General features: G+C 36.8%; 1 protein-coding gene and 1 long non-coding RNA gene across 14 annotated transcripts in view; both read left to right on the top strand.

The window, feature by feature from the left end:
- Nucleotides 1-14779, top strand: part of LOC116268535 — a 102255-nt gene extending 87476 nt beyond the window's left edge. For 2 of the 7 annotated variants that reach the window (XR_004183262.1, XR_004183263.1), the window contains exons 2-3: nt 10565-10612; nt 14504-14779. This is a non-coding gene — a long non-coding RNA (uncharacterized LOC116268535). Of the gene's footprint in view, nt 1-5741; nt 5747-10036; nt 10644-14503 lie in introns of those variants that run through there. The other 5 variants (XR_004183261.1, XR_004183260.1, XR_004183264.1 and 2 more) reach the window with 5 other exon arrangements.
- The window catches only part of LOC103882891 (T cell receptor gamma constant 1), a 126456-nt gene that overhangs the window by 72589 nt on the left and 32592 nt on the right, over nt 1-21275 (top strand). For all 7 annotated transcript variants that reach the window (XR_004183257.1, XR_004183259.1, XR_004183258.1 and 4 more), the window contains one exon: nt 19129-19176. Coding sequence is in view for 3 of the 7 variants with exons in the window: in XM_031665374.1 (XP_031521234.1) it covers nt 19129-19176 (48 nt within the window). In the remaining 4 variants the exon portion in view is untranslated. The remainder of the gene's footprint in view (nt 1-19128; nt 19177-21275) is intronic.

Raw genomic sequence — 21275 nt, 5'->3', positions numbered from 1 at the left:
GACAGACTGGATTAAGAAAATGTGGCACATATACACCATGGAATACTATGCAGCCACAAAAAAGGATGAGTTCGTGTCCTTTGTAGGGACATGGATGCAGCTGGAAACCATCATTCTCAGCGAACTGTCACAAGAACAGAAAACCAAACACTGCATGTTCTCCCTCATAGGTGGGAATTGAACAATGAGATCACTTGGACATAGGAAGGGGAACATCACACACCAGGGCCTATTTTGGGGAAGGGGGAAGGATAGCATTGGGAGAGATACCTAATGTAAATGATGAGTTAATGGGTGCAGCACACCAACATGGCACATGTATACATATGGAACAAACCTGCACATTGTGCACCTGTACCCTAGAACTTAAAGTATAATAAAAAATATATATATAAAAAATAATATATATCTGACACATATATTATATACATATGATATGTTTATTGTATCTACAATATCATATTAATAATATATCACAATATTTATAATTATATATTATACATTTATTATTAAATATATAATTATACATTATATTATATATTATATATGTGTACATATGATATGTGATATGTGTATTATATGTATACATATGATATATAATATATCATATATGTGGTATATGTATATATTATATATACATATGATATAGGTATACATATTATATACATCATATATATATTTTATATATATATATAAAAAATGGGTGTTAACCAGGAGTTTGGAATTTGTTAGACTTCAGTTGAAATCCAGGTTCCATTATTTACTTGTCAAATGACCTTGAAAAGTGTAACCTTTTTAGGATTCCAATTCTCTCATCTGTGAAATGTGGTTGATTATATCTCCTTTGGAGTATTACTATAAGAATTAAATTGTGGGAAAGACTAGCTTAGATAGTCTGATGAAATGTGAGGTATGTCTTCATATCTTTTGATGGTCTAACAAATTTGGTTGAAGCTGTTCTCTATGAAAGTTATTATCATCAAACTTGAAAAAGTGATGCAAAACTTCAAGCAACGCAGTGCCAGCTGTGCTTTAGCTCACTTGACTTACTTGTTATTTATATATTTGTTCATTCATAACCCATCTTCTTGGAAGCAGGATTTAAGTTGCCTCAGTTGATTATGTCAAGACATGACAAATGTGGGAGCGGTGCTGTGTGTGTTCCAAAACGTAGGGTTAGAAGCAAAATTGCTCATCTTTATACACCTTCATTTAGGTTTCATTTTATGCCTTTAGTAGAACTGAACATTATGGTCTTCACATAGTTCTTTTTTTGGGGGGTAAATTTAATAAAAGATGTTATAACTCATTACTTACTTGTTTACATTTTATTACTTAAATCTTTCAAGGCTCTTGAGATGTAGACAGCTTCTAAGACTTCTGATACTTCCCCACATGGTCCTGGAAGAAGGAAAAGCAGAGGACGAAAAGGGATTGAATGGACATCATCCCATCTATGACAGCTGCAAGGGTAACTGACAGCCTGAAGTAACAATAACTTATAATTTTCAGATAAAAAGACACAGAAATAAGATGTTTCCATTCTACCTTACAAAGTGAAGTCTCTCTGTCTGAATTATTGCATAAATGATAAGAGAAAATTAGTCAGTTTTTAGCACCTCCTATGTCCCCAACTCTATTATAAATATCATACAGAAGTCCTGGGAATTAGGTCTAATCCTCTCCATTTAAAAGGTGAGCAAGCCAAGGCTCTGAGATGTGTCTGTGCCCAAGGGCACATCACCAGGAGTGGAAGAACTGGAATCTGAACCTAGGTTTTCCAATTTTAAAGTGTCTTTTTCTTCATTCCCAACTTCCTGAGATAATAATTTATTTCATAAGAATATTTTGAAAACTCGAGGAAACTTGTTGATGTTTACTGTTCCAGCCACTCTGTCCATCTCCACGATCACTGCAACAACCCAGGTCCTTGTTGCCTCTTATTGGCTTATGGCGACCAACTATAAAACCATCTGCTTCACACAAATTGCTGTCTCGGGCAGCACCCTTGCTTTCTGCTCATACATATATCTTCCTAAAGCGCAAATGTGATCATGTCACTTTCTTCTCTAAATTTTTTAGCAAGTCCTCATTGTCTATTCTTCTTTCAAAAACATTTATTTGAAAATACTATAAAGTAGAAAATTGACCACATTCTTACTTCTTAAAAATTAGTGTGTTAAGTTTCTCCTACCCCATTTCCATCCCATGCCCTTTTACTCAATGGATGCAATTATTCTCCTACATGCTCCTTCTGGCCACGTGTAGCTTTGTAATTTTAGTTTTCATCTATTTGGACCCTGTGTTATCTGGGATGAGGTAGAGTGATATTTTTATTTTCTCAGGTAATTATTTTCCTAATGCCCGTTTCTGAACAATCCATCATTTCCTTAAAATTTAAAAATGCTGCAGAGTTTTTTAAATGAGCACACATATTTGACACATTTTCTGGAGAATTACTGTTTTATCTGTCGGTTTCATTATTCTTGTATCGTTATCATATTATCTCAGTAGCTTTGTGATACTTACTAAGATCTACTATGCCAAATATCTATTCACTGTACCATTTTTCAGAAAATTATTTTTCAATCACTCATATTTATTTATCCGTATAGAATTTGAAAGCAGCTTATCTGGCCCAACATTAAACCTCACACCCTAGAAAAACAACAACAACATTTCATAGTAATTCTGACTGGAATTGCTGGAAATTTATAGATGAATTTAGGGTGTATTGGCCTCATTATGACAGAAGCTTTTTATTCAACAGTGTATGTTTCTCCATGTATTTAGGTTTTATCTTATGTCCTTAGGGAAACTAAATACTGCGTTCTTCATATCGTTCTTATATATTTTGGTAAATTTAATAAAAGATTTTATAATTCATTACTTTTTCACATTTTATTACTTAAATCCTCCATGGCTCTTGAATATTGACAGCTGCTAAGACTCCTGATGCTCCCCCTCATAGTCCTGGAATACGGAAGGCCAGAGGACAAAAGAGACTGAGTGACCATCATTCCGTCTATCACAGGTGTAAAGGGTCATCGACAGCGCCACGTAATAATTTTGAATTTTCTACTAAAAAGAAACCCTTTCCAAACATAATTTTCACCCAGCCCCATTGTCCTCTTCATTGGTTTGGGGCGTGGGATGCTGTGTATGACACAGGTGCCCCTCTCTGTGACCCTTCATTTATACCTCTTCCTATCGAGGTGACCTAGGGACTAGGGCTGAGCAGGAGCTGGAGGACATGGAGGTTGCTAGTGACCGGTTCTCCCTCAGTCCTTGCATACAAGCACTCCTTTCAGGCCCCTGAGATTACAGACTCCGGCTTTGGTGATATGATTTTTCAACATATCAGATGAACTGATTTTTTTTCGTTATGGGTTATAGTTTAATAAAGTTAGAATTCACATGGTTTCATGGGAGATAGAATTCTACAAAAATTCTTCATGTCTGAAACACAAGTCATTGTAGAACATAGCATTTTCTTAGCCTGGCATTCTCAAAAGCATCAATTTGCCAGATGTTGGCTTTTTGAAAGTGGAGACCTTGGTTCAAATTTCTCAAGTATATCTGCACTGACATTTGCATTTGCCACTGAAGAGCTTCCTCCTTTCTAGAAAGTATCTTCCCAAATTGCCAACAGAGAAGCCCTGGTGTTTAAAGTGGATATATTAATTTTCCTATAACTCAGCAGTGCTCACACAATTGAACACCTGGAAATTTTTTTAAAGACAAATCTCTGAATACTTTTCCTGGCAATTTAGAAAGTAGTGCATTGACTCCATTGAGCCTGGTTGTTTATTGCTCTGTTGCCCGTGGCTGGAGTGCAATGGCACGGATCTCGGCTCACTGCAACCTTGCCTCCCATTCTGTTGCCTCAGCCTCCCAGGCGCCGGGACTACAGCCAGCATGCCACCACCTGGATAATTTTGTATTATTATTATACATTATTATTATTGCCTTATTTTAGTAGATGTGGTTTCACGGTGTTGCTAAGCTGGTCTTGAACTCCCCAGACAGCCTTTAGGCAATCCTTCTGCCTGGCCTCCAAAAAGCAGGGATTAGCAGGCCTCTGAGCCACCACACCTGGCTTCCATTCTTTTATTTTAATATCTTTTCTGCTGGTGTGCTTTTCAAGAATTACTGCCTTAGCGTTAGCAGCCTATGGGAAAATTACAACTATCACATGTCACAAACCTACATTCATAATTTCCAAAGCCAGAAGATCAAATTACAGTTCAAAGCTGCTGGATTGCTGGTCGCGTCATGAGGATCAGAAGGCTGAATGGTGAAGCTCAGACCAGTGATAGCACTGGTGGGTCAAGAAATTTGCTTGAAGGGACTAGGCTCATAGTACTACTTGGTAAGTAACTTTTTCTGTTGTTATCCTAGTAATGAAAATGGATAGACACTTTTAGGAAAAAAAATGATCAAATCCCATCTGAATCTCATCCCTTGGCTCCTCAGTATATGAACAGCAATTTTTCTGAAATAGCTGATATGGAAACAAAATACTTGTCCATGATATCTCCTCCTGTCTGTAAGGGACACTAAAATTTCACTTTAGGATACACACACCAACACACACACACACAATTTGGTGACTCTGAGAGAAATTAAAATGTTCTCGTGAATTACAAAGTCCAGGTAAACCATTGTGTTCCTGATCCAAGTTACTTTTTGTAGGTCTTTATGAGAGACATAAAAATGGAATTTTGAAAATTACTTCTTTCTCTGCATTTTCAGATATACCATGGAAAGTTCTCTCTTCTACAGCCTGCCAAATCCATATTTATAGATTTTGATCTCATCCTGAGGGAATAAGTACAGAAAATTCATTTTTATAGTGAATTACTATAGAACGCCAATGCACTTCCACCTCTTATTAGTGCCTAGCTCTTCGAGAGGCCAGTCAGCCAAAATCCTATGCTACTGGGACTCTTGTTATTAATACCTTGGAAATGACCCAGTTTAATAGAATTTGTAAGTTCAACTTACATGTCAGTTCCAAGGTCACGAAAAGAGTCTCTGATTTCATCTCATTCTTCATTCATCCTCCCAGCAACAGTTACCAAAACAGTTTCCAGAATGCTGGAGAGATAAAGAAAAGTGCTAGCTACAGTCTCAACATTCAAAAGCTGCCAGTCTGGGTGATAAGTATTTGAGATTCTGGCTTGCTGGGCTCCTGCCCATGTTCTTTTAAATTAGAATATGTGCCTCCAGGAAGAAGAAGGTCTCGGGTTCTGAGTTTGTTTTCTTCTCTTCATTTATGGTAGCAGTTATTGCTTATAAGATCTATGTATTGTGTTTGGCGAGACGATAAAATGGACCTCGGAGCATATTGTTCCTTTAAGGAGAAAATTAACATTAGTACAGTTTATTGAGAGCCAGATGGACAATGGTGGTAAATAAGCTCTAGTGCTTTATCTCCCTTCCCCATTAGGGACTTATGCAGGGACCTTGTCCTATATTCTGCCAGATGAGGAAACTGAGGCCTAGAGAAGAGTGAAATAGTTTTAAAGTCACATGACTAGTCACTGCTGTGGCAACGACTGGGATCTAGCTAAGGCTATCTGTCGCGCCCTGGTCTGACCCTATGTGATATCAGGCAATATTGGCACATTTTTGCCTTTGGAATATTTCCCTCTGTAACTTGATCCTATGAATAGTCTAGCTCTGTCGCCCAGGCTGGAATGCAGTGGCACGATCTCCACTCACTGCAACCTCCACTTCTGGGGTTCAAGAGATTCTTCTGCTTCAGCCTCCTGAGTAGCTAGGATTATAGGCACCTGCCACCATGCCTGGCTAATTTTGTTTTTTCATATTTTTAGTAGAGATGAAGTTTCACTGTGTTGGCCAGGCTGGTTTTGAACTCCTGAGCTCAAGCAATCCACCGGCTTTAGCCTCCCAAAGTGGTAGGATTACAGGTGTGAGCCACCCTGCCCGACCCAAAAGAAGTTACATTAGAATCAATCTAGATACCCATCCCTCCATAAATATGAATCGCAAAATACCTATAAATCATATTCAATATCTATTTATTAAATGTCAAACATACAAATCCTATTATTGTTTATCTTTGAAAATTAAGGAAATATTAACTCTAAATTACACTTAAGACAAAGTGTATACATGAAAACTCTTTAGGGAAGATTTAGAAGATTCAGGCAAAATCATGAGAAAAGGTAAAATCAGACATTTCAATGTATGTGATACAAGGAGAGAATGTACATAACCCAAAGTGCCCAGGGCAGGGTGAGGTCAGTCCTTAAATTCCTGATTACATTCAGGTTTTTTTGTGATTTTGTTTGACCTTTGTCTTGGCTTAATGTCAGCAGGGCCAATTTTTATGCGTTTATGTAAATATTGAAAAATGTTGGCACAATTTTAAAACAAACATAAGGGGAGATTCTTATAAAGGCTTCTCAGGTGGTAGGCAACAGTTTGGCAAAAAAATCAAGGTGTTTGGCCCCTGAACAAAGCTCATTATTACAGGTAAGTTTTCTTCAAATTTTGCAATGTAGAGAAGAGATGTGACGCAGGCATGCAGGAGCTGGCTCAGATTTCTAGGATTCCCTCCTGGTTTGGTCACTAATCATGGTGAAATCTACAGAGAGGTCAGGTGACTTGGTTCATGCCATGGGAGTCAGAACTTTTCCAGCCCTAGCATGGGAGACATTACTAAGGAGCTTAGACCAACTGCAAATCTCTAAAGGACGGAGGCCTTATGTTCCACTGGTATCTCTCTGTTGAAAGTTTTGTGAACAAGTTTAGTTCAGAGATTTTGTTTCTTCAATTCTAAAAATAACCAATGGAAATAAGTTAAAAAAAAAAAAAACAAAAAACAGCTACCCTCCTCATTTGGTCACCAGAAAGTGAAATATTTGATAATTTGACCGAAGCATGATTAATATCAAATGTCGAAATATTTCACAGTGTGACCATACTCAAAAGTGACATAAGCTGCATTTATTGTTTTTTCTAAATCAGTCCAATAAGTTCATTTATTATGTGTTAGCTTCAGATGTAATTTTGCCTGGATGAGAGGAAACATCTTACAAAGATACTCTTAGTCTATTACATCCACTGAAATGAAAGTTTTCAGAGAATTTTCACAAAGTTGATACAGCATTGAGAAAAGTAAAAGCAATTATATATTTTTGTTTCCTTAGCGGTTGAGATCGTATGATGAAATTAACTTATAAGTTAAAAAGTGACCTTCTGATTCTCTTTTATCCAGTTGACTTAATGTGAATGGTAGCAATCAAAGTCATAATTTGTAGTTTTCTGAGAAGTGATTTTTCAGGAAAGTGCGGTGCAGGAAAGTGTATGGACTTTATTTCTTGATGACTCCTGGGGCTGCCACTTTCTATGTAACTGCCCTTTAGGAAGTGTATTTTGATTCACCAAGTATTCAAATTATAAAAATGCTGGTTCATTATAGAAAAATTCGAAAACACACAAAAATAAACAAAGCATTTAAGTATGATATCGATCCTCATCACATTATCATTTTGTTATACTTTTATTTCAACCTTTTTCCCATGCCTTTTGTGTGTTTGCTTTACAAAGTTGGAATCATAGACTAGACACACAATAATAGATCTGGCTTTTTCACTTCTCACTACTTGTATAAAACATTCTTTCTGAAATGTCTCAATATTTTAAATAGAGTTGTGCTGAAAGTTCCATTCCCAAGCTGATCTGCAGTAAATGAAGGTAATGGAGATTATGTATCTCAAGGAAATGTTGTATATATTACATGAAATTAAATATGGAAATTACCACCAGAAATTGGTACCCTGTAGGTGATATAAAGACAATTCCTCTTCCAGAATCTGCTACTACCCATGAGAGGTCTTTATACAATTCAGGAATACAGATAAAAATGTGTAATTAACCCCCACACTTGTTATCTAATAGTCACTTCAGAACAAATATCACTATTTGTAAAATGCTTTCTATTTCTAAAAGACTAATTGTACCTGCTTCTAAAAGTAATTAGAATGTTTTATGTATTATCTCAAATATGATGTGCCTGAATACAAGGTGATTTTCCATTTTCAAGAGAAAATTTATACAAGTTTAATAAAATATGTATTTTCCCCTCCCCCAACTTGAATATGTAAATTTATAGGGATACAGGTAAAACAGTCAAATGTCTACTTACAACATTTAATTTCCTAACTGGATTATACCTACAGTTGAGAAATATTGGCTTTGTGGCCCTTATATTCCATTAAATATTTTGTTTTGATGCTTCACATGCATCTAAAGCAACTACTTTAGAGCAACTTTCTAAGGCATCTCAGGTTTCAGTCTCCACTGTGGACTCCCCTTACGATGGTGTCCCTGAATATTTTATTCTAAGAAACAATTATCCACTCACAAAATGAAAGGAAATTATTTTTTCCGATTTATTCTGTTATTCTACATTTGTATGAAGTAAGTAAAAACTACAGGGACTTTCGCCCCAAGTAATAATGACCAAATCCATGATAAATTTCTTTGCTTTTATTTCCTTTTACCATTGCCAAAGCTAGCATTCACTGAGTTCATTTCATGTGATATCTCGTCCAGTTCGTCCTTCTGGATCAAAGCAGAGTATTAGAAGAACATTTTTTAATATGAGACGTTACACAAAGACCGTACCATACACAAGGCACCTCCCCATGTTGTGAGAGAAAATTTTGGGAAAGACAGCCTCATTTTATGGTCTGGCACTTCCCGTCTATCTAAATTTAGTATGTAGGTATCCCTATCACAGAGCTAGGATTTGCAAACGTGTTCTCTATTCCTTGTGTTTTATTGGAGCTTGACCTTACAAAACAATCTACTCCTGAGGACAAAAGAGAAACATGCTGAATGCACAAACTATTTGTTATTTATTTAAGCTACCTGTTCCAAAATCTATTTGAGAAGACCTAAGTTAAAACACACAAGCACAGTCAGACCATTAAATTAATGCAGATGATCTAAAGCTCTAAGGAAAGAAGGGAAAAGGCCTGTGATTACCTAGCAAGGAGCACAGGTTAAAATTTTATCATCAAAGGAAGGAGAAAAAGGTAGGGGAATACATACTTCTTACTAACTGATAAAAAGAAGCACATCAACTTTTCAAATATCGTATTTTTTTCTATTACTAAATTAGAAAAGGACTTCAATGCATGAGTCCTCTAGAAGCAAATGGAAGAGTGGGCCATTGCCTTCAAATTCCATTTTGGAAAATGAAAGGAATGGTCATGAAACAAACCCATTGCATATTACCACTGCATCAGTGCTATGGGCAGCCTGACATTTAATGACATGCACAGATGGTGATGCCCAGCAGACACGGTCAGGCAGATGACATGTAGTGATCTAAAGTGACGGCAGAAAGATGGATTTGAGGACCAGGCCTCCTGCCATTTCTCTAGCCATTCTGCCTTGAAGGGTCAAGCCAGGTGTTTTAAGCTGGACTTTGGCATGAACTAGACAGAAGTCAGTTTGAGGTTGAAGTTTCTGGTGAAACTTGGAAGGCAAATAAATTGTGCTGCTGATTAGAAAAAGCCTCACTTGTTTCGAAAAACAAAAGTGAAGAATTTCCATACACTGACTGCGTATATTAGACTTTAGCCAATGTTCCCTTTGATTTTCTTAACACGGCAGGTAAGGCAAATGATAGCCTATTAAAGATTGGGTGTGTGGAAGGCATGTTTCTTGTGATGATGGGGACAATGGCTTTCAGAATCCCAGGCATGTCAGAGCAAAGTGGAATGCAAACAGAGGAACTGAGAAAGAAGTGATTCTTCCTGCTTAATTGCTACAGATTTAACCGCCACACTCCAAAACACTGAATTTTTTTTTTAGTAAAGGCAATGCTTGGTCCTATAGGGTTAAAATGTCATGTCAAGGCACACAATCATAGCAAACAGATTGCTAATCATAACAATGATGATGACATCATCATCATAACCTCTTATATTTCCATAGCACTTTTTTTTGAGACAGGGTCTTCCCCTATTGCCCAGGTGGGTGTGCAGTGGTGTGATCAAGGCTCACTGCAGCCTCAAGCTCCTAGGCTCAAGTAACCCTCCTGCCTCAGCCTCTTGAGTAGCTGGGCCTGCAGGCATGCACATCATGCTCTGCTAATGCTTTTTTTATTTTTAGTAAAGATGGAGTCTCACTAGGTACTATGTTGCCCAGGCTGGCCTTGAAGTTCTGAGCTCAAGCAATCCTCCCACCTCAGCCTCCCAAAGTGCTGGGATTATAGGCATGAGCCACTGCACTGGGATCTATAACATTTTAATCAAATTGCTTTTTTATATCTTGTTTCATTTTGGTCTCACTTCAGTGCTGGTAGTGATGTTGAACTGATTTCCACTAACATCACTGTTTTTAGATAAATAAAACACCAAAAGCTTTAAGTTATTTGATTTGTGAAGCAACAAAGCTTGTTATGAGCAAAATTAACCAGCACTGGAACCCTGGTCTTTTGAGAATCCCAGACCACCAGAATTTGAAGAACTCAGGGAAACTGAATTAGAGTTTTTGATATGGACTGAATCATTGTGGAATTATTATAAGAAACTCTTTGGCAGTGGAACAACACTTGCTGTCACAGGTAAGTATCAGAAGAATACAATATTTCCAAGGTAATAGAGGGAAGGCAAGAAATGATTACATTGGAATAATGTAATAATGTTTAGAAAAGAGAGGAATTAGATGGGGATTTGATGTAGAAATCTCAGGAGAGACTTTAAAACAAATGCTCATACTAAAAGAGAACACAGATAACATTGCACAAATATCATAATAGGATTTGCCTTTGTGCATATATGGACTTCTATAAAGTGCTCATATATATTGTATGAAATGATACCATTTAAATGTTTGACCCTGAGACAAAATGTATTATGACAGGTAAGTTTGTGATAGACTCCATAAAGTGGACACATATTCATCTCTGATGGTCACAAGAGATGTTGACTCTTGTGAAAGAGCCCGGGTGTTGGAGTGAGGTCCACCTGGAACTCTGCCTCCACCACTCACTGCTTAGTGAAATTGAGTGATTATTCTCTGACCTCAGTTTTCTAATTCATAAAATGGGATAACAGTATGAATTCAGCAGGGTTGTATAAGAATTGCACAAGATAGTGTGAATTTAGTACTCAGCACATTGTCCAACCCAAAATAGGTGCCCAACAAATGTTCTCTGGATTCACGTGTAAAGAGAGAATGGGATCTACTATGGAGAGTTGCTCTCAGCCCATAAAATTTCTCCAGAGGATTCAGCTGTACTTCTAACTGCTCAAATGGAAGGTTATCTCAACATCGGCTCACACACACAAAAATTGAACTTATCGATTCGTTTCTTGTTAGCAGATTTTTAATCACTTGGCAAAAACATTGCATTAAGATGTTTATTTTTTATTTTTGTTGTTCTATGTGCTTTACTTAATCCTTTATCTTAATTGATACCATTTCTAACACCAACATATTGGTCCTAAGATTTGTAGCCAATTAGTTTAGGGTTCTCTTCCTATGTCTCAGGAAAAAAAAAGGTTAAAATCTTACCAAAAATGGTCAAGATATCAAATCAATTAAATCCAGATGGAAACATCATAAATCTGAAAAACATATTTAAATATAAAATGGCTATAACTATTTATCTAATGAAAAAATAAGAAATAGAGAACACTTAAATAAATACCCATATGTAGATGTAATATATCATGCCGTCTATAGAAAATGTAGTTGATACTTGGTAAATTTGCAATGCTGTATTTTAATAAACTACAAACAACTTAGGCAATTTAACTCACATATACTATTTAATTATGCAAATAAATGTACATAGATGAATCCAGCAGGTTTATCATTTTAAATAAATAAAATATATAAATTCTATTTATGATTGAAGTAAAAACTTATCATACTTGACCATAAAAAACACTCTTAATATGTACATTTTAAAAGTAGTATTTTTAAAAATCATGTGAGAGGATGATCCAGAATATCGGCCCTTACCATGTATAATGAAGTATGCTATTTAATGATTTGTTAACTATTACGTTGAGGAAGTTATGGAAGTTCCAGATTCATTTTGTCCTGAAAAGAATGAAACTTAAAGAATCTAGCTAAAGAAAGGGGACAAGAGGCAATGAATGCCATGGTACCATACAAAAAATGTCCAAGTTTATCATTTGATTTTTAATTTCTTTAGTACAATGAATTAGAAGTATTTCCATGAAGAGACACTAGTTCCTAGGATGAAAATTAGATTGGAAAATATATTGACTAGAGACTAAAATTATAGAAAGATAATGTACAATTGAAAAATTAATCTTATATTTTATAACATGCTTTTAAAATTAGAAACAAACTATATAGTGGAAAAATATACACTGTCTCACAAGCATAACAAATAAAATACTATTTGCACTAAAAGTAAAGAGTATGAAATTAAAGTAAGCACATTATGCCTAATTAAATTTATAGCATGCTCAAAAATTAATATTATTGTATATGTTCATTAATTTTGTATGAAAATCAGAAACTTTGCTACAGAAACAGAAATTATCAAGATTGTTTTCTTTTCTTCTCAAATGAGAAATTTAATTCTTATTTTCTTAAGAAATTGTTCAATTATCAAACTCACTTCACATCAGCCAAAGCATTGGAATTTCAATTCGAAATCAAATTAGAAAGAATTGTAACATTTCTAATTTCAGTTATTAGATTAAAAATAAATGTAGAACCCATTAACATTCCAGATTCAAGTGATATGCCTTTGTAAACGTATAATGCTTTGTTATATATCTTGACCCTATGCATATAAGAAGCGCTGGAACCATGATTTTAATAGAGCAATTACATATAGATTTTATTCAGCAGGCTAAGACAAAGAGAATAGTGGAGCTTTAAAACAGTTAAGTAATATAGAGAACAGATACAAATTCTAAGAGAGACATAAGGAGTCAAAATAGAGATATACTGATTTACATAGATCTTCTCATTAATGGGGTAAATTTATATAAAAACCAGTATAAAAAAATACACCCCTGGTGCATTCTTAGTCATTCTTAAAATTCAAATGAAATTCCAAAATAAAACCTGCTTTTGGTGTATGTTTTCTAAAGCAAAACAAAATTTTGATAAGTGTATTACTGGATAAGATGAACACGAGAGGATTTCTGAAAATAATCAATAAAACATTTAAATAAGAGTTTTGGAAATGTTGCCATTTTGTTTCTAAATTCAAGAGATGGTGAATAATCTGGAGGTACAGCTGTAAATATTGCTCCACCCCAAAACTTGGAGGGTGCAGATGTGAAATTGAGATGTTATATAAAGTTAGATATTAACTAGGAGGACTGCTCATGGTATACACATTGAAGCTACATGGTTAACTCGATAGACAGTACGTACACGTGGAAGTAGATTCTCACTAAAACAAGTGACTGTGTATTGTTAAAAATGAAAGTGAACAAAATGGCTAGGCATGGTGGCTCATACCTCTAATCCCCGCATTTTGGGAGGCTGAGGCAGGCAGATGACTTGAGTGCAGGAGTTTGAAACCAGCCTGGTCAATATGGTGAAATGTGTCTCTACAAAAAACAAACATTAGCCAGGCATGGTGGTGCATACCTGTAGTCCCAGCTAGTTGGGAGGCTGAGGTGGGAGGATCACTTGAGCCTGGGGAGTTGAGGCTACAGTGAGACATGATTGTGCTGCTGCATTCCAACCCGGGTGACAGAGCAAGCTGCAGTCTCAAAAAAAAAAAAAAAAAAAAAAAAAAAACACACACACACAAACAAAAACAATTCTGACATTTGTTCATATGGGAAATAAGATAAATAATAATATTTTAAAATTCTGACATTTATTCATATGGGAAATAAGAAAATAAGATAAATAATCAGATAAATATGGTGCATCGCAGAATCAGTGAAATGAAGAGTGGGAGGACACAAAATTGTGAAACGTGAGAATGTGTGTTATTTGGCCAAAGAACATAAGTTACAAAGGATGGAAAAGGGAAGTGGGAAAAGGACCAGAGTCTCATCTGTAGAAAGATCATTGAAGTTATCTGATCTTTTTCCCCTTTCCCCTGCCATCCACCTTGAAAACATGCTTCATATGATGAAACAAAAGAGATAAAAATAAAATAAATATGTTCGTGAACATTGGAAGCCTTGGTAGGAGGCAGTTAAAAATCACACTCCCTCACAGCATGTGCAGAATAAACAAAGGCCAGGTTTTCATCCAGCATCTGACACTTGAGAGCTGTGACTTTTGGCAAGTTATTTAATTTCTTGATCCTCTTTTCAACATCTATAAAAGAAGCACAGTAATAAGTACTGTGCAGCCTATCCTGAATGAAAGGCCCCGGTGGACACTAGCTCAACGGCACCGTCTCTTTTTATTGTTATGTACTAGGCCATTCCAAACCGTGCAATGTGTGTGTTTCTCTCATGATTCTTTTAAATTCATATTCCATTTCTCCCCATAGATAAACACCTTGATGCAGATGTTTCACCCAAGCCCACTATTTTTCTTCCTTCCATTGCTGAAACAAACCTCCACAAGGCTGGAACATACCTTTGTCTTCTTGAGAAATTTTTCCCAGATGTTATTGAGATACGTTGGCAAGAAAAGAACAGCAACCAGGTTCTGAAATCCCAAGAGGGGAACACCATGAAGACTAACAACACATACATGAAATTTAGCTGGTTAACTGTGCCAGAAAAGTCACTGGATAAAGAGCACAGATGTATCATCAGACACGAGAATAATAGAAATGGAGTTGATCAAGAAATTATCTTTCCTCCAATAAAGACAGGTATGTGTTTACACATATCATCTCTCAGAACACGTCTTTGAAAGGGAATCCTGCATTTTTTGTTTCAGTAATTAATGAAAAACAAACATAAATCTTTCTTAGATGTTGTTACGTTTAATGGTAGTGTAAATGCCCTGCTACTTTTCTATAGAATTAAAATGGTATGGGTTTGGAGAAAACGAAATTGAAAAAGTTACTGAAGGTTTCTCAGCCTCAGTTCCATTATCCAAAATAAGAAAGTCACATGCTGGTTTTTAGGGTTGTTAGATGGATTAAAGGAAACAATGTGCACAGGAAGCAATGTAGCAAGTGGTAAATGCTCAAAAAGAGTTCTCCTTTCTTTTGACGACTTTACTTGATTGGGAAATAAAAACAAGTATACATCTTTCAGGAATGTTCTGCCCAAGCAGGAGAGTAACTCACCTCAATCTTGCTACCCACAAAGTTTAACCTACAAACCATGGGTTCATTGTTGACAAAATGATGTTTATCTGAAGAAGCCAGAGCGAGGCTCTACAAAACATAAAATAGTCTTGGCCACTGTAGTTTTATGGAGGCCTTGTGCTTTTCAGATTTTCAGTTTACATGTCACCATAAAGTAACATTTCATAGTTAAAGGTTGGTAAGGTTTACATGTACAAACATTTTTCCATTTTCCATAATAAATGCATTTCCTACCATTGGTGAATGCATCTCAGTAAACATTTATTGTACAATTATGACACGCCAGGCTTAGTGGAAATGTGGATGAGCAGACAAGGATGAGTTACTGTCCTAAGGAGGATGCATGACAGTGCAGCGAATATACTCGCTTCCTGATCATTCAGGGTCACTCATAATTCATGCATGAGGTCCCCAAACAGTGCCTTTGATGCAGACTCTGTACACGTCTAGACCATTGGGCAGAGGGCTGAACGTGCCCTGGGCCAGTTGTCCAGTCCCTCACTGTATGTCAACATCCTGAATATGAACATAACAGTCCAACAGCTCCAGAGTGGTCATGAAAAGGACTCATTTTGTGCATTTTCCTGTGGTTAACAAGTCCTTTTTAGCCAGTGGGGGAACAAGCATTAACAAAATATTTGAAGACCTTTGCCATGTACCATTGCAAATTTCTAGGGTAAGTCTTTAGCTTTTCAGATCCTGAGTTTCTGCAATGATCAAATGTGATTTGGACAGTTGCCTTGACTTTCTCCTGGGGCTATGATGGAGTGCAAAAGAAACAATGGCAGGGAAAATGCTTGCTTTCAACACGGTAGCATGGATATGTTCATTCGTGTATTTACTGTATTAGGTATAGCCTTTCCTAAAACTAACTGAAGTGGGGTTATAAAAACAGTCCCAATTTTCTTTTCTTTTCTTTCTTTTTTTTTTTTTTTTGAGATGGAGTTTCGCTCTTGTTGCCCAGGCTGGAGTGGAATGGCACAATCTCGGCTCACTGCAACCTCCGCCTCTCGGGTTCAAGTGATTCTCCTGCCTCAGCCTCCCAAGGAGCTGAGATTACAGGCATGCACCACCACGCCCGGCTAATTTTGTATTTTTAGTGGAGACGGGGTTTCTGCATGTTGGTCAGGCTGGTCTCGAACTCCCGACTTCAGGTGATCTGCCCGCCTTAGCCTCCCAAAGTGCTGGGATTGCAGGCGTGAGCCAGGGTGCCCAGCCCCTAGAGTCCCAATTTTCTATTTCCTTTGCTGAGACACCAAGAGAAGACAAAAGTGTAAAGCTTGAGGGTAGTCTTACCACTGTGCATAAGTGTTCTGATTTTTCCAGTGATCACGGCAAAATAAATAGTATAGTAAATTTCAGGGCAGTGAATACTACATGGGAGAGAAGTTACAGTTTCACAATGTGTTTTACTTCACACTAAATTCTAAAAGTAAAATGTCTTTTTTTTTTTTTTTTTCTGAGACAGTTTCTCTCTTGTAGCTCAGGCAGGAGTGCTATGTTGTGATCTCAGCTCACGGCAACCTCTACCTCCCAGGTTCAAGCGATTCTTCTACCTCAGCCTCCCGAGAATTGAAATTACAGGTGCCTGGCACCACATCTGGCTAATTTTTCTACTTTTAGTAGAGATGGAGTTTCACCATGTTGGCCAGGCTGGTCTCGAACTCCTGACCTCAAGTGATCCGCCTGCCTTGGCCTCCCAAAGTGCTGGGATTACAGACGTTGAGTCACTGCGCCCAGTCTAAAAGTAAACTGTCTTTCATGCACTTTTCAAGGCAACTACGTTAAGGAGGACACGTCTCTTAATGTCATTCTACAGTAGATTTCTAATGCTCTTCAAAGTTTGTTTGAGAAAGCTAAAATATAACATGGAAGTGATCATATTATATAATCACCAAAGTGCTTTTGAAGAAGATAAAACTAATCTGGTCCATGATTTGCAATCAACTCCACAGAGAGAGAACCTGTGGCTAATTCTAGAGATTTTATTACCGAAGAGCTATTTTATTCTTTTATTTCAATCAATCAAGGTGGCATGGAAATAAGTGATAGTCATTTTCATTTATTTACAAATAAAGTTACCCTAAGGAAAACAAAAGACATTGAAAAACCCACAAAGTCAGCCCTTAAAGATATTTGACATGCAGACATTGATAACTAACATTTGCATTCATGAGACTTACACCCAAACCTATATGTCGTAAGTCCATTTTGCATTACGTCAAATAAAGATCTCAGTGGAGTGCAGTATAAAATTGCACACCAGAGTCATATCCATATAGACCATAAACACATCTACTAGAAAAATAATGTTCCAAACACCAATGCTAATTTCAGTTTTCTTCTGTTTTGAAAATATGTTATTCCTATTTGCATGTTTGCTTCTTCCTTTTTTTAAATACTAGATAAATCTAACCTCAATTCTGTGGTTTTATTCAGAGAACTAGCAATGTGATCATCCTTGGGTCTCTTCTAGTCCAGAAAGAATTTAAAACCTGTTCTATCTTAGCAATAAAAAATGTTACTTGCTGAGAATAATTAACATACCAAAGAGATTTTCTTAGAGTACAATGGTGACATTTATAATATTGTCTCTCTTATAAAAGACTCTATCTATTTCTGTAGGATTATTTTCTGCCAAGTACTTTGAAATCCAATTTTTTCTTCCCCTCATGACTACCAGTCCGCTGAATACTGGCTCTGCTGTTCACTGATATTGACTCTCGGCAAGTTGCCTGCACTTTTTAAACTTTATTTCCTCATTCAGAACATGGGGCCATACATAATTCAACTCACTTCAGTATTATTGGGAAATTAAACAAAAAATGCACAGGAAACATTTAACACAGTGCCTGAGACAATAACGAGCACTCAGTAGATATTAGCTTTTGTTAATGTTGTTGTTGTTATGTCCAGAAGCACTGTACCTCCAGAAAATCATGGGTACTTGCTGGGGATGTTGGGAATATGCATGATTTCAAAAGAAATGACTGCTTTTTTCTGCTTAGATGAGAAATTTTTCTAAACTAGACACCTTCAAACATGTAAGATTCTGTTGTGGATTCTAGGACTGAAAGAATTCTCGGTGTGGTGTCTTATCCCTGTAATACCAGCATTTTGGGAGGACAAGGCAGGAAGATTGCTGGAGTCCAGGAGTTTGAAACCAACCTGGGCAACATGGCAAAACCCTGTCTCTACAAAAAATACAAACATTAGCTGCTCATGGTACTGAGTGCCTGTACTCGCAGCTACTCAGGAGGCTGACATGGGAGGATCGACTGACCCTGGGGAGGTTGAGGCTTCAGTGAGCCATGATGACACCATATTATACTCCGTTCCAGCCTGGGTGAGAGTGAGACCATGCCTCAAAAAAAAAAAAAAAAAAAAAAATCCAAAATTATTCTTTTTGCTGATTTCCTGTCAGTAGTGTGTGCTGAAGGCTGTAAAGTAGCCACTTGTTCTCTTTATTTTCCATTGAACAAGTATTTATCAGAAACGTACTTTGTGGCAGGCACTGTGCTAGGAGCTATGCATACAGAAGGAAAACCAAATGTTCTTGGATACTACACTCCAGTTGTGATAAAAAAGGAAAAAGTATTCTTCACGAACTTCAACATCTTGATGTGCAGAAGCATAATATATGAATAAGATCTACCTAATTACATAGAATCAGACCAATTATTTCTGGGATTGTGGGCTCATATTTTTAGTAACTGTCCTCCTGCTTCTCTGTAACAGGTTTTATAAATATTCACTTAATTACACACACACACACACATACACACACATACACACAGCTTGACAAATAATGGGCATGAAAAATTGACTAGTACTTGCTTTCATTCTTCTAGATGTCACCACGGTGGATCCCAAAGACAGTTTTTCAAAAGACGCAAACGGTAAGTTTTTGTGCTTTTTTATTTCCTCCTGATCATTTTAACTTTTGAACTTCTCTAGTTTGAAAAATCAGGGAATAGATTTTGCTAGGTTGGATGCTGCAGAATGAACCTAGTGATACTTTAAATTAGTCCCTCGTTTTCCAGGAGTTGTATTAACAAACCTAACTACTGCTTTGAGTTTGAGATGACTGTAAATTGAAGGGTATAGTGTTTTGCTTTCAATTATTTCAACAAACAGACTTTATTCATCCTTGTGCCTTTTTTTTTTTTTTTTTTTTTGAGAGGAAGTCTCGCTCTGTTGCCCAGGCAGGAGTGCAGTGGCGTGATCTCCACTCACCACAACCTCCGATTCCCTAGTTAGCCATTCTCCAGCCTCAGTTTCTCAAGTAGGTGGGACTACAGGCACACGCCACCATGTCTGGGTCATCTTTGTATTTTTAGTAGACACTAGGTTTCACTAAGTTGGCCAGGCTGGTCTTGCACTCCTGACCTCAAGTGACTCACCCGCCTCAGCCTCCCGAAGTGCTGGGATTACAGATGTGAGTCACTGCGCCCAGTCTAAAAGTAAAATGTCTTTCATGCACTTCTCAAGGCAACTATGTTAAGGAGGACACGTCTCTTAATGTCATTCTACGGTAGATTTCTAATGCTCTTTCTTGGAAGTTTGTTTTTCTGAGAAAAGCTAAAAATATAACATGGAAGTGATCATATTATATAATCAATGAAGTGCTTTTGAAGGACATAAAACTAATCTGGTTCACATTTGCAACCAACCTTGATTGAGAGAGAGAGAACTCAGGATACACTTAGAGATTTTATTACCGGGAATAGTTACTTTATTCTTTTTACCTCAATCAATCAAGGCATGGAAATAAGTGATAGTCATTTTCATTTATCTTTTAATAAATAAAGTTACCCTAAAAGGAAAATAAAAAGACATTGAAAACCCATTAAAGTCAACTCTTAAAGATATTTGGACATGCAGACATGATAACTAACATTTGCATTCGTGAGACTTACCCAAAACCCATACCTCAAGTCCATTTTTTTATAATACGCGAAATAAAGATCTCAGTGAGTGCATAAAATTGCACACCAGAGTCATATCCGTATAGACAAGAACACATCTACTAGAAAAATAATAAACCCAAACACCAATGTTTTCTTCTGTTTTAAAATATGTTGTCTTTGTTTGCGTGATTGCGTCTTCCTTTTTTTTTTTTTTTTTTTAAACATCACAGATAAATTCAACTCTCACCTCAGGTTTTATTCACAGAACTATCAATGTGACTTGGCCCATCTCTTTCTAGTCCCAGAAAGAATTGCACTGAAATACTGAGTTCCTATAATGAAAACGAGCATTTGCTGAGAATAATTAACATACTCAAAGAGATTTTCTTAGAGTACACAATAGTGACATTGTATTGTCTCTTTATAAATTACTTTCTATCTATTTCTGTGGATTATTTCTACTAAGTACTTTTCAAATGTCCAATTTCTTTTCTTCCCCTACGACTACTGTCTGAATACTGGCTCTGCTGTTCCCTGATACGACTCTCGGCAAGTTGCCTGCACTTTTTAAACTTTATTTCCTCATTCAGAACATGGGGCCATACATAATACAACTCACTTCGGTGTTATTGGGGAATTAAACAAAAAATGCATGGGAAGCATTTAACATAGTGCCTGAGACAATAATGAACACTCAGTGGATATAAGCTTTTGTTAATGTTGTTGTCGTTATGTCCGGAAACACCGTACCTCCAGAAAAATCATGGGTACTTGCTGGGGACATTGGGAATATGCATAACTTCAAAAGGTATGACTGCTTTTTTCTGCTTAGGTGAGAAATTTTTCTAAACTAGACTCCTTCAAACATTGTAAGATTCCGTCGTGGATTCTAGGACTGAAAGAATTCTTGGCCGGGTGTGGTGTCTTATCCCTGTAATCCCAGCATTTTGGGAGGACAAGGCAGGAAGATTGCTTGAGACCAGGAGTTCGAAACCAGCCTGGGCAACATGGCAAAACCCTGTCTCTACAGAAAGTACATAAATTAGCTGGGCATGGCAGTGTGTGCCTGTACTCCCAGATACTCGGGA

The sequence above is a fragment of the Papio anubis genome, chromosome 4, assembly GCF_008728515.1.
Source record: "Papio anubis isolate 15944 chromosome 4, Panubis1.0, whole genome shotgun sequence".
Classification (NCBI taxonomy): Eukaryota; Metazoa; Chordata; class Mammalia; order Primates; family Cercopithecidae; genus Papio; species Papio anubis.
Note: the sequence above shows the minus strand (reverse complement) of the source record. Positions and strands in the feature narration are given on the sequence as shown.